Source organism: Octodon degus, unplaced genomic scaffold (assembly GCF_000260255.1).
Source record: "Octodon degus isolate 3935 unplaced genomic scaffold, OctDeg1.0 scaffold00048, whole genome shotgun sequence".
NCBI lineage: Eukaryota > Metazoa > Chordata > Mammalia > Rodentia > Octodontidae > Octodon > Octodon degus.
Window position 1 is genome coordinate 7,349,632 of NW_004524624.1, and position 13,225 is coordinate 7,362,856.

At 51.2% G+C, this 13,225-nt stretch overlaps 1 protein-coding gene across 1 annotated transcript; it reads right to left on the minus strand.

Moving 5' to 3' along the window:
- Positions 1-6,634: 6,634 nt before the first annotated feature.
- Positions 6,635-9,179, minus strand: S100a9 (S100 calcium binding protein A9). The gene is made up of 3 exons (XM_023716373.1): positions 9,070-9,179; positions 8,544-8,704; positions 6,635-6,956 (listed from the first exon to the last, which is right to left on the minus strand). The coding sequence occupies exons 1-3, from the start codon at positions 9,116-9,118 to the stop codon at positions 6,744-6,746; spliced, it is 423 nt and encodes a 140-aa protein (XP_023572141.1). The 5' UTR covers positions 9,119-9,179; the 3' UTR covers positions 6,635-6,743.
- Between the last annotated feature and the right edge of the window lie 4,046 nt (positions 9,180-13,225).

Below are 13,225 nucleotides of genomic sequence, written 5' to 3' on the forward strand. Positions count from 1 at the left end.
AGTACATGGTCTTTGCAGAGACTGACATCTGTCACTCAGACCTCATGTCCATTGTTCCCTCATTGAAGAGGGTCTGACCTGGGCTCTGCTCACCCAGCAACACATTTTCCTCCTTTATTTTCTCATGGGTCCCATTGCTGTGTGAAAAGACATGAGCTACCGATTCCTTTCTTTGTGTGTTGTCCGCCTGTCACTAAGATGCAACTCTCAGAGAGCAGAGCCTTGCATATGTTGTGGACCAGCACCAAAAACAGCACCCCACACAAAGTGGCCACACAGGAAGCCCGTGCAGAGGAGACTATGTTGGGTTCCTTGCACGGGGTCCCTGAGCTCTGGCTAAGAGAGTGAACAGCTGGTACAGGCTGCCAGGGAATGCATGTGGTGGTGCTGGGGAATGTGGGAGGGCCTGGCAGCAAACGTGCCCCTGTAAAGGGCTTCGCAGGTTTTTCCTGAGGCCTCAGCAATATTTCAAGGCAATCATCATGACTTGGCTGCTTCTCTCAGCAGACCAGGGTGGGAGGCCAGATTCAATACCTGAGCCCTTCAAATACAGTCTAAGAATATACAACTGTATATTGGTCAACAACAGACTGCCTATACAACAGCGGTCCTTTAAGATCTTGACAGAGCTAAAGAAATTCTTTGTCCTAGAAGAATAGGTGCAATGTATAGTCTAAGACATTACTCCTGGGCTTCTTGAGATGCTGGTGTAGACGAACCCAGAGCACTGCCAGGCATATAAAAACATAAAGTGCACAATTATGCACATAAATATACTTGATGGTGGTACTAAGTGTCTATATCACTGGTTTATGTATTCAGTATACTTTCATTGTCACTTAAGTGCACTTACCCTGCTTCTGTCACACAGCACACTACCTTCACCGCGTCTTGATAACCAAGTTTCTTGGTTGTGTGAGAAGTCCAAAGGGAGTGACTGAGCTGTACCTCTAGCTTCCTGTGTCCGGTGTGATGTGTGTTCTCTGTGTACACTCTGTGATGTACACCTTTGTACACATTCGCATGCTCACTTTCACAATCAGTTGCCTACTGCCTGTTCATATGCACAACTGTATTTTTCCTTACAGTGTGCTCATGTCTTTATTTAGAGGAGATTTAGAAGTTGAACTTCGTGTGCTTCTAAGGAGCTGTCCCTGGTTAGACAGAATGCCTGCTTGCTTCTCAAAGATATTTTCTTCTCTGAAAATACTACAGTGACACAAGACTGCATCTCATCACTAGGGATAAGGGACAGGAAGCTGAGAGGAAGGAAATGTTTAGAGGGAATGTAGGAAAACTAGAGAAAAAAGAGGGGCGAGTCAGAAAGGGCAGAGGGACAGAGGCAGGGGCAGCAAAGAGACAGGAACAGAGCCCCTCAAAGACAGGGATGTTCCTGGCTGCAGGTCCCTATTGTTGCTGCTTGCTGCCTCCTCTTCCCTCGCATCTCAGGCCTTAGTGACAGTCCCCTTCCTTACTGTACAGTCTGAGTGGGCCAACTTTGGGTACATGGTCAAAAATGGGAGAACTTTGAGTGAAAAGGAAGACCTGGGAGTGGTCAGGGGCTCCCTGCTGGAGCTCACTGTCCCTGCCTCTGGGTCAGGGAGAGGATCTCAGCAGACCAGGGTGGGAGTCCAGGCTGGCCAGGGAGCTGCCTTGTGTTGGATAGAGAAACTGGTTCAGGTCTGAACCCCCAGAAACACTACGACTTGAGCAACCAGGTGTTTCAGTCCTATTGTCATCTTGGTAAAATGTCAAAATTCACAACACAAGGCTTTCTAAATTCTCAAATTTTAAGCAACTGCTGGGAGGGGTCAGGGGTCTGAGGTTGGCTTCTCAGGTTTACTTCAGAGCAAAGCCTGTGTCAGTGTTGGGTAAGATTGCATTAAGGATCTGGCGAAAGCAGGGCCCTTCCTTCCCAGCACAGTCTTGGCAAACTGTAAAATTACAGCATCTGTTTATGCCATGGATGTTTCAGGCTGTGCTTTGAGATGAGAGCCTGGGGTAGTCCGAGATTCAGAGCAAATTTGCATATTCTGGGAAACCTCACTGCAAGTTCTGCTCAGTTCTTGCCTGGGATATTAAGGTAGCTATCTAACAGGGCATGTGCCTGTGGTCAGACTGCTGTACAAATCCATGTATTAAGCACAGAAAGGGAGGGGGAGAGAGAGAGAGAGAGAGAGAGAGAGAGAGAGAGAGAGAGAGAGAGAGATGGAGAGACAGGGAGACAGAGACTTTTATTAAGTAAAAATTTCTTGGAGCCATTTTCCCCCCTGAAGCCTTTCCTGCTTTTGCCTTTACATCCACAGAACGAAAGGCGAGCTCTTTGCTTTTGCGCCTGCCCTGTTCTCCTCTATAAAGCTCCCCTCTCTTCCTGATTCCCCTGAGTCTCCTCATCCCTGCTCAATCCCATATCAGTCATCTCTGGCCTTTGCATACATGGTCTTCTGCTTCTGAATCACTTTCCTGCCCACCTAGGATGTCTGCAGCTAGCAGGCTCTGGGCCACCCTACCGTATTCCTCCAGGAAGACAACCCACTTCAAAGGCCTACCTAGCTGCGCACCTCCCCGGCCTTTCATTTTCTGTTTTAGAATCAGTGGAGGAGTGTCTCTCTCCACTGCAGGGTTGGGAGCTCCTGACTATAGGATCCAGCCTTGTTCATTATGGCAGCCCTGGGCAGCACTATGGAGGCCTCGCATGCCGCAAGGGTTCCGTAAATGCCTGTTGGATGAATGAGTGGGCAACCAAGGAAATGGACAAGTAACTAATTTCTCCCCAATTTTAGAGCCATCTCCTACCATTCAGAGCACAGTCACATGTTTGGACAAAGCCCAGCAGCTCAGGAAACTACTAGTCCCTACTCACTCTTCCCAGAAAGACACTGGGAAGTTCAGCTTCCATGATTAACTCCCAATGGGAGGGTGACTTCTCCTTGTGAAAGCTGGGGACAGTCATCTCATGACAGACAGGCTGTTTCTGGTGTTATAGCCATTGTGATCCTGGGGGATCCCCCAAGTCCATAGTCCCAGAACTCTTTAGTCACAGGGGTGGCCTCAGTTCTCACGGAGAGTGGGAATGTTCACTTTGACACTGACTCTCTTGCTTTCTGCATGGAGGAAGCTGGTAGCTCCTTTTCATTCAACAAAAAACAAAAGTACATTTTTTGTTGTTACTTGTATGTTTGAACTGAAGAAGCTAATGTGAATGAAGGGATTAAGTCAACTGGACAGCTCAATTTTTTTTTTTAAAGTTGTGTATAATTTTAATGACCAAATGCATTCAAGAAACAGTGTGGAACCAATGTTAGTGGGCTCAGGGAATACATGATCATCTACACAGAGAAGCCACTTTTCTAAAGGAGATTCTGCATCTGCTCACGGTCCCTCCTGGATAGAGGCCAGGGAGATATCTCTCCACACTGGATCATCTCCACAGAGCTCAGGGGCATGCAATGGGTAAAGCCGAGCCAGAATTTGCCATTTACGGAGACCTGGGAGTCATTCTTCAGTGCTGAGATGACCAGTGAAAATGGTTGGCCTTCTGTGAAGGGCATCTCACAGGACTTGTCCTCTGAGCCCCAGCCTTCATTCCGAAGACTGCTCATTACCACACACTTGCCAAAGAACACTTGGAAGGGGAAGGCAATGTTGGACTTCTCATCGCTGCCACATGGAAATCCACCTGCATTTGTGGCTCCAATCTGAAGAGCGAAGAACACAGAAAGTTGAGAGTTGAACAGCTCAGTTATGCTATGTTTAAAGCAAACCTCATGGAGAAGTGTAAAAATGACTTGTTATTAGATCTTCCATTGGGTTCTAGAACAATCTTCCAGATGGACAAGTAGTTTGCACAGAGAGGAGGCAAAAGGAGACATGGTTGGAATCTAGAAAGCCTGTCTGCCTTCCACCAACAGCTGCCAGAGAGCCGGCATCCCAGTTCGTGAAAGCTGTCCTTACTTCCCCCTCAGCACGCAGGCCTTTTGTCCTCCCTGTGAATGACTCACTCCTTGAATCTCTGCCTCCAGCCCCGTAGGGCTCTTGGCCCACTGTGTCTTAATTTGTTCCTCCATAATACTCATTCACCAAGAGCTTGCTCTGTGCTGGGGTCCATGGATGTGGGGGAGTCTATCATGGTCCCATCTTTCGGGAACCACAGTGAGACTCACAAGCAAGGATTAGAGATCATCCCATGTGAGGGTGCAGAGAGCTCCTTGTGCCTGGTGGAGGGGCCCTACGTGTTCCTGAGAGGGTTGATGGGTGGGAAGGCTTCCTGGGCAGGTGTACTAGCTGAGACTTGAAGGATCCCAAGGGACTTTTCAGACGGGGGGAGCATTCCTGGTGCAAAAGTGAAGAGCAGGAGAGAGCCTGGATATGATCCAGGAGAAGATTTGAAAAAGCAAATGAGTACATGGACTGGGGGAAGGATGATGAGGAATTGATTTACCTTGGGCCCCCAAAGGTGGGAGGGAAACTAGGACTGACAATTGGGAAGCACGAGGAGAATGACTGACATCTGGGTGCTGAAGGACCAGCTGAGCATCAGCAGCATGAGGGGAAGCCCCCTTTCCTGGTGGCCTTCAATAAGATGACTTAAGAGCTTTGGCAGGAAGTGGAGCAGGTTGGAACAACATCAATGATTTTCAAACTTTCTTTCACAACAAATCTCTTTAAATCCAAACTCCAAAGCAGGGGATAGAAAAACAGAACTGGTCTTACTACATCTAGTGCAGGGAGGGGCTCTCAGATTTGCGTAAAGGAGCTGCTCTTTTACCTCAGGTCAGAGACTCTCTGATGGGCCAGCAGTCTCCCACTGGCATGCTTTCATCACACTCCCCTCATCCCTCTTTTCTCCCACATCTTCTCCTGAGAAAAAGGCACCAAACATGAGAGAAACTTTAGAGTATTTACACAGTCCAATTGTTGAAAGCCTACTATATAGCAGCCCCACTGTAGGTGCTGGAAAGAAAGCCAAGAATGAGAGAGATGTGGTCTCTGTCCTCATATTGTCACTGTCTGCTGGGGATTCAGGGACAGAGTTGCAAATGTATTCATTGCACCCGTGGTCAGGTGGTGATAGCAAGTGGGCCAGAAGAAGAGCTTTCCTACTGTAACCGAAGCATCCTGGCTGGCCCTGTACTAAATTCAGGCCTCTTGTGTCCTGGCTGCTTTGCCGTCCCTGCACTGGGCTGTATTCAGTGGGGATGAGGACAGTATTGCTTCCCAGAATGTGATTCCAGAAGACTTTCAAATGAGGGCTGCTGTCAGTCATGCCCCAAATCAGGCACTGAACAGCTGGTGAGGGATTCTGAACCCCTGTGCTCTGGTACACAGCTTGGAACAGTTTCTGGACCATTGTACTCTCACCTAAAGCGGGGCCCTGAGGCTGTCTAGAGCAGGGGCTTGCTGCAGGCAAGTTGGGTCCCAGACCAAGGGGGAGCTGCAAACTGACCCTGCTGAAGGTTTCTTTAGGTTCAGGGTCCAGGAGGGAGTTGTGAGACCCGGCAGTGGAGCAGATGGAGCTTGAGCCCCCTTTCTCAGTGCTCTATGTTTGGGCAGCCTTGGACTAGGCTCTTCTCTGCTCTGTGCCTGTCTTCATTTATAAGAACAGAATAGAGGACTGTATTTTTCTCCAACTCCTTCAAGTCAATGTTCTGTGAGTCTTCTCTGTTGAAAGGATGAGATGTGTGTGTGTGCTGTGGAAATGCTGTCGCCTGCAGGGGACTTTGTGGTTGAGAAGAGGGAGGTGAATGAGGAGCCACTTTGCAGGCCCATCATGAGTTCTTAGGCCAGGGGGTTGTGGAGTGTGGGTACTATGACAGCAGCCCCAAGGAGCTCTGGCCACTGGTTTTGCAGAGGAGGAAATGCCCCTAAGGCCTGAGCTCTTAGCTACTGGGGAGATCAGCTGGCCCTTGATCTGAACCTTCAGGGCCCCAGGGATCTCTGGGCCCACAGTCTAAGTTTCTCATGCTCTTCAAGGGCCTTCCATCTGCAGAAGCTGGATTGGAGCTCAATTCAGTTGGGCTTTTCATTCTGGCACCCTCTTGGATTGGGAATGAGGTAACTCCTGGGTAGCTCCCACTTCCACCAGTGAGGGGACCCTTGTTTGTCACCAGCATCCATATTTAAAGTGCTAGGTTTATTATAAGAGACCCAAATGCTCTCTTGGGTCCAGAAATGAGTTTGTAGGTAATCATACCCAATTCACCCTTGTTTCTACTCCCTGAGCCCCATCTTCCTCCCCAGGCATGGTACTACCTGAATCCACTGCTGGAAGACCTCCAGAGGAATAGGGTCCTCGGAGGAGGGAGACAAGTCTGTGGTCAGAGATAAATGGAGATTGGCTGGGGCTGGGAGGAGAGGTGGCCAGCCGGTATGTTGAGGGGCACAGATAGCCCACCCTGCTGTCTTCAGTGTCAAAGATCATTTTGAAAGGCTGTACAACATGTCTGGCATCTAAACAGTGGTTCTGATACCAGAAAGGAAGACAGAGTTGGAGAGGTGGGCCCAAAGCGCTCAGAACAGACCCACATGCTGTTGGTTCTCAACAACTACAGGGGTTGAGCTGCAGACAACAGCAGGACTGTCTAGGGCCAGGTGACTGGCTAGGCAGGGGACAGACAAAACACACAGAGTGATGGCGTATAGGACAACTTTATTTACCCCCTCCCAGCCCCACATTTAAGATGATGTGACACACTTTTCATGCACCTGGTCAGGCAAGGGTAGGTGGCCTGGTCTCCAGATTACTAGCAACCCTTGCCTTGGCCGCCCTCTCCAAGGCCTGGCCCATGGCTATGGTCATGGCCACGGTGGTGACCCCCCTCGTGCATCTTCTCGTGGGTGGCATTAATCAGCTTGGCGAACAGCATGATGACCTCCTCGAAGCTCAGCTGCTGGTCCTGGTTCGTGTCCAGGTCCTCCAAGATATCATTTATCTCTGCTTCGTCCCTACTCTCACACTGCAGGTAGAGAAAGTGACTGTTAGGGCCGAGTGTAGCCAAGGGTGCAGCACAGGGGGGCACTGTCTATGTCCGGATGGCAAATGCATAGGAAAGCCTGGGCCTTAGGACCCAATTTAAAAATTAAAATTTTAATAATGACCTGAGTACCCAGGATGGAGGCTAAACCTGTGCTAACCACCTGCCAGCTTGTTCCCACATACTCCTACAGCTTGGGTAGGACAAGGGTTGTACAAGGAAGGCCCTGCAATGAGCACGTCTGAAAATGTCTCCATATCTAGTCCTCATGACTTCTAACAAGCAGAAGCAGCGTCTTCCTTGAGCAAAGCACATTTTAGAATGCATAGTTCCTGTGCGCTGAGAAGGCCAGGAAGCAGGTCTCACTTGGAGCCCAGCCCTGCTCTATTCCCTGTTCTCTCCTGTCCTGTCACTGCCTACTCCTCTCCCCAGGTGGCCAGCCAAGTTCATTTTTACTTCTGTAGCAAGGAAGCACCCAGCAAAACCAGACAATGCGGGATCTGGGGTGAGGGCAGGGAGCAGAGTAGGTGCTGGCTGCCCCAGTGCGTTTGAGGGAGCTGTCAGGCAGTGAGCACTTTACCGGGGCAAAGAGAGCACCTGGTGACTTTAGCTCTGCTGTCCATAGGCTGGGTCACCTCATCCATGACCGCTTCCAAAGCCTAACTGGCTCATCCAGCTCCCATAGAGGATGTCAAGGAGCAGGGAATGGAGCACACAGGGCTCCATGGAGGGAGACCTTGTCACAGCCTCCTGGCTGCTCCTTCTCTCCCTAACCTGACCCCAATACTGCTTGCCTGTGACCACGCCTATGGGGAGCTGTCAGTGTCCTTAACAGGATAGTTGTCCACCTTACCAGGGTAATGGTGAGGGCTGGGGACTTGTCCCAGGTCAGCTGGACTCAGGAAAGGAACTGACACTGAGACCCGTGTGTCACCGTCCTTCCTAGTCTAGGCCTCTGTTTCCCCAAACTTGAAAAGGAAATGAAAAGGCTGTGTGGAGGATCTCCCATGGCCCTAGAACAGCCTGGTGCCTTTCAGATGCGGGAGAGCAATCACGTTCCGCCACATCCTTCGTTCATCCTGGGCTGCGCTAGGTGCTTTCTACTTGGTCCTCACTTCTGCTTTCTGCTGGGGATCCTTAGGATGAGGAAAGCCCTTCAGGCCTGCTCCCTGATGGGGCTTAGTGTCCCTCAGCCTCCTGCCTAGGGCCCCCCAGAGGGCTCAGCTCAAATGTCACCTCCACAAGGAGACCTTTCCACAATAGAGTCATGCCTGTTCCTCCCCCACTCTTCTTTCTCCCCCAGGGCACCTATGGCATTGGATTTAACTGTGCTCTCTCTTGTACGGCCAACCGCTGCTTCAGGACAGTAGGTTTCCTGTTCACCTCCCTGTGCTCCATGCAGGGTGTCACACATAGCAGGTGTTCAGTTGAACAATTTCTCCACTTGGTGCAGCTAACTTGGAGCACCGCTCATGACAGCCCCAGCTGCCTCTGGATGGAGAGGACTAGAATTTTCCCCTTGTCCTCAGCAGGCCGTCCCTCGCCCGTCTCATCTTAGTCAAGCCCTACCTTAAGGAAGTTTGGCAGCTCAGTTTTCACCAGACCGCTGAATTCCTTCTTGTTTAAGGTGTCCTTGTGCCCCTCTTTCGTAGAGTAGTGGTGGAAGGTGTCGATAATGGTGTTTAAGCTGCTTTCCAGCTGTGACATTTCAGCTGCCATCTTCTTGTACTCTGCGTGAATAATAAAGAGACAAGGGTAAGGCCACATAGAAAAGGGGGGCACCATGCTTCCTTGGCAAGTCTTCTGGCCACAGGCCGGAAGGAAAAGGGGGGATAATAAAATAAAAGGAAGCATAAGATGCCACTTAATCGAGGAGAAGATTTGTCACACACACGTGAGAAAAGAATTTGGACAGAGAATGTTAAAAGAAGCACAGCTGGGGGGGGGCGGGTAGAAAGCTTTAAGAATGTGTGAAGGACACTATGGAATGGGCAGGATCACCCCTTCTTGGAGAAGAATTTGGAAGAAAGTTGGGAGCAGCAAAGAAAGACCTGGTTAGCAGGCTCCCGCCCGGAGCCTGCTGGAGCTCACTTACCAGAGCCAAGGAGACACAGTGCACTGGCAGGGCTGTGCGGCCCTGGCATTTATAGGCAGCCCTCGGCACAGCCTTCTCTGCAGAGGATTGACACACAGGTGAGCAGTGTGGCAATCGTGCCAGGGAGGGGGCGGGAGCAGGCCAGGAAGCGTTCATGTAAGCCAGCTCTTTCCTTTGTTTCGGCCTGAGCTGGTTTGAGAGGAAGCTGGTTGGTCAACTCACTTCCCTTTCAACCCATACCCTGCTCTTCCCAAGCAAGCCAGCAAGCTGAGGTGCCTCTTCTGCCTCATGCGCCCTGTCCCACCCCTGTGAGTGCCAGAGGTCGACAGGGACCCAGTGTCCTCCCCTGCTGGGCAACCTGTGCTCTCTGCAATTGAGGGTGGGCTGCTCCTCCCCCATGTGCTCCTGGCTCTTTGACGGTGCTTTCTGGAGGGCCAGGCTCTGTAAGGGTTGTTACATTCCTGGGATGGGAGCCAGGCTTAGAGAGACTCTCAGGGGATCAACATTTTTGCATTGTGGAGGAAGGGTCCAAAGCCCAGAAGGGGGGCCTGAGTGAGATCAGAGAGCTGGTGGGTGACACAGCAGGAATCCTTGCAGACTTCCCTGTTCCTGGTTAAGGGTGATTTCCCTGAAGAAGTCGTTCTGCCTGTCCATCTGTCACGCTTCAGTTCAAATGCTGCCTCATCCTCAAAAGTGCTCTCATCTTTTCCTCTGGGACAATTCCCTCCACCCCACTTCTGGCTCCCAACATCTGCTTTCCCGGAGTAAGGTGCTTTGCATATTTTCCCCTGGTTAATAACAGGGCTGTAGATTCCTGGAGACAGGTTCTTATTCGTGCTCCTCTCCTCCTGCGCACATAGCCAGGGCTGGGCACCTTTGCATATGCAGAATCAGCGCATTCCCTTATGGGCACCCCTGCCTTGACCTGGAAGGGTGTCTGGAGGCCTCCTTTGGGCATGTCCAGGTCCTCTCGGCCACCCCAGCCCCTCCCTGCCGTCAGGCAAGACCCTTCTCCTGTTTCGCCCCAACAAGACCTTTTCTCTAGTCCTCATGCAGCCTTTGTCTGCTGCCCAGACCCCCCTGCCCTGTGTGAGCTCCGCGTGTGCTGACCCTTGGCTACTGCCTTGCCCTGCTGAGACGCTCCGCACCGGAGTGGTTAAGAGTTCAGGCTGACCCTAGCCCATTGGCTGAACTTTGTCTCGCTCGCTTTATCAGTAAAATAGGATAATAACAGGATTGATGTTGAGGCCTGTGACAGTACACGTAGAGTTAGGAAGAGCGCAGTGACTATGTTACCTTTTCATTCATTTGTGCAGAAGTATTGGTTGGGAACCCCCTGGGCACCAGACAGTTAATGCTAGATGCTGGAGGAATTTGGTGAGCGCGTCACCGCACACAGGCGACACATAATCTTATATATCTGGTTTTGCTAACTACGTTAAACTCTTGGTAGCTACGGTCAGGGCCTGGTAAGGTGCTGAGAACAGGGCAAGTAGTTTGTAAATGCTTGCTAAGTGCACATTTAGATGAATTAATGAACATTCCGACACAGAGGAGGAAGCACAGAGGACAGACAGCCCAGAAGCTGTGTGCTTCCTCAGGCCAGCCAGAAGCCTGGAGTTTTAGGCTCTTGCAGGCTGCGCCCGGGACCCCGGTCCTGTGTGCTCCTACAGCGCCTTCTGGTGGCGATTTGAAGAACTTTCAACTACACGAGGGTCTTCCCTAGGCACCTGGCAGTGAGGCTGTCTGGCGCATCAAAGAACCAATAGGGCTGAACAGAACCGAAGAAATAAAGAAAAGAAGACAGGAGCAATCATCATCTTAACATTGGATTTTTTAAGAAAACAGCTTCAGTACGGTATCAAAATGAGCTGAAGTTGCAATGCCCTTTTTTCTTCCAGGAGATTCACTCAAAAAAAAAAAAAAAATCCTTAAAGGTCTTAAAAATAGGCTAAGCTTGCAGACTGGGGCAGTGCCTGGCAGCTGTAACTGGGCCTAAGCTTTCCCGCCCACAGACCCGCACCCTCAGTGCGGCAGCCTATTGCATGGGCCCCTTGTCACTGAACTCCAAGCTCACACAGCTTGCATCTTAGCCTACCAATGAGCTCCCCGAGAGACGATTCCTCATCTGAGGACACCCCCCAAATGTACAAGTTCCCCCATCCCACGCCATCACAAGCCATGCTGCGTGCATGCACATGCACCCTTCTGAGTGTGCGCTTCTTTCTGTCTAATAGCCCTGTGCCTGTCCTTAGTCTAAAACTCTGGCTATTTATCACAGTATATATCACCGAATCTTCCAACAACCCTGTGAGTGAGGGGGGTTGAGATCCCCATTTGCTGTTTGAGGGACCTTGTTGGACCTTGTCTGGTGACAGCACTACTCGGGAAACTGATGCTGAGTCTCTGGGTTGTGGATGCTAGGAGAGGTGCAGCCTGCTGCACATGGAAATGTCTAGCTGCAAAGGGACAGTCAGTACTCTGCCTTGGGTGAGGGATGCCACCTGGACAGTGTTGTGGGGTCTCCCGGGGGTCCTGGGAAACTGGACTTTTAGGTAGAACTCCCAACACATTTTAAAGAAAAGCAAAGGCATTAACAATCAGGCAAGGTGAGTGTGTGAGAAAACATGACCACAGGTGGTGCTGGGTGACTTCTGCTCTGCTATGGAGTTGGTGACTCTGTCTCCCTCAGGCAGGCCCAGAGTCCCATCAGCCCTTGGGTCCTAGAACTGATCAAGGGCTTGACTCAGTGGATGCTAGGCTTCCAGCTGTTAAATGAAGAGGTGTGGGCAGTGAGCGAGTGGGAACTAGACACTGGTCTGTTGCCCTTTGCCTTGCGACTTTCTGGGAGTGGGATCTTTGGTGTTGGTTTGAGGTGAAAGTAAGATGGGGGAGAAGGGAGACAAGGCTCAGCCACTGCTCAGCCACTAAATAAGGGTTCAAAGTACACAAGACTTTTCACATGGGAGATCCTGTGTTGACAGTGGCTCTTTGCTCAGAAAGTCATGGTGGACCTGACTTTCTGAAGCCAGGGCCAAGCCACTCACGCTGAGCAGCCTCTCCCCGGTCTGATTAGCAGGTGCTCCAAATCCCACCCACCTCCTCCCTGTCAGAGGTAGGACTGAGGGGTGGTGGGGGTGGGTAGGTCTTCTTAGGCGCTGACTTCCTAGGATGTCACTGGGCCTGGACAAGTGCTCTAGTTGTGGTCACTGGGAGAATGAGGAGTGGATGATGCATCTGGGTTCCCAGGGAGGCAGAGGATCCTGGAGCTGCCCCCGAGTCATCAGGCCCTTCCCCAGGCCCAGGGTGAGGAGTGGTCTGTGGTGGGTCTTCTGCTTCTTTTTGCCCTGCTGCTATGGTCCTCCAAGCCACAAGGTTTTTGTATTTCCCTGAGTACCACGTGGTCGGTTCATGAACTGCTGAATTATTATGGTGGTCATCTAATATGAGACCGAAACCCTTAAAACAACAGTATCTTCCCGGAGACCACCTCCCCCCTTCTTCTCCAACCCAGCCCAGGGTGCAATTTCCTTTCACCTTTCCCGCCACCTCAGGGAAGGCCCCAGTCAGTTCCATCAGGTATATCTAAACCTCCCCCTCAAACTCTACCCCTGGCAACAGGCCATGAAAACCTCAGCCTCCCTTTGTCCCAGTTCAGAGAATCTCTTATCTTTCCCTGATCCTCTCCATGCCCTCAAAAATAATAAAGCCCTTTCCGTTCTTCCTTCTGCCTGTTTCTCTACTGTAATGCCTTCTGAAAGAACTTATCAGTGGGGATGTCCTAGGCCTATGGGGGCTTGGGTGAAACCAAGGGCTTGAGAGTGAGGGTCTGGCCCTCACCTTGCCAGGCTTTCTGGAGGCCATTCTTTTCCATGGCTGGGTCTCACTTTTCTCATCCATTAAATGAGAAAGTGGGGTCAGCTGGCCTTTAAGTTATTAGCAGCGCTGACTCCAGATTTGGATGGCATCCTGGGGGGACTGGGGGCCCTGGTGACTCTTGGTTTCTCTGCTCACCCCCACCCCCCAAGGGGAAGTGAGGCTGTGCTCCTCAGGCTGCTGCCTGGGGCCTGGCAGCTCCCAGGCCACACACAACCGGCCTCTTGCTCCACTCCCTCCCCACAGCCCTGCTAGGGGCTCTCTGGATCTGAACCCCTGA

Coding starts and splice junctions, on each gene's coding strand:
- S100a9 (XM_023716373.1), bottom strand. CDS start 9,118: ATGCCAGGGCCGCACAGCCCTGCCAGTGCACTGTGTCTCCTTGGCTCT. Junction 8,705..9,069: donor ACTGTGTCTCCTTGGCTCTG/GTAAGTGAGCTC, acceptor TTATTCACGCAG/AGTACAAGAAGATGGCAGCT. Junction 6,957..8,543: donor AGCTGCCAAACTTCCTTAAG/GTAGGGCTTGAC, acceptor CTCTACCTGCAG/TGTGAGAGTAGGGACGAAGC.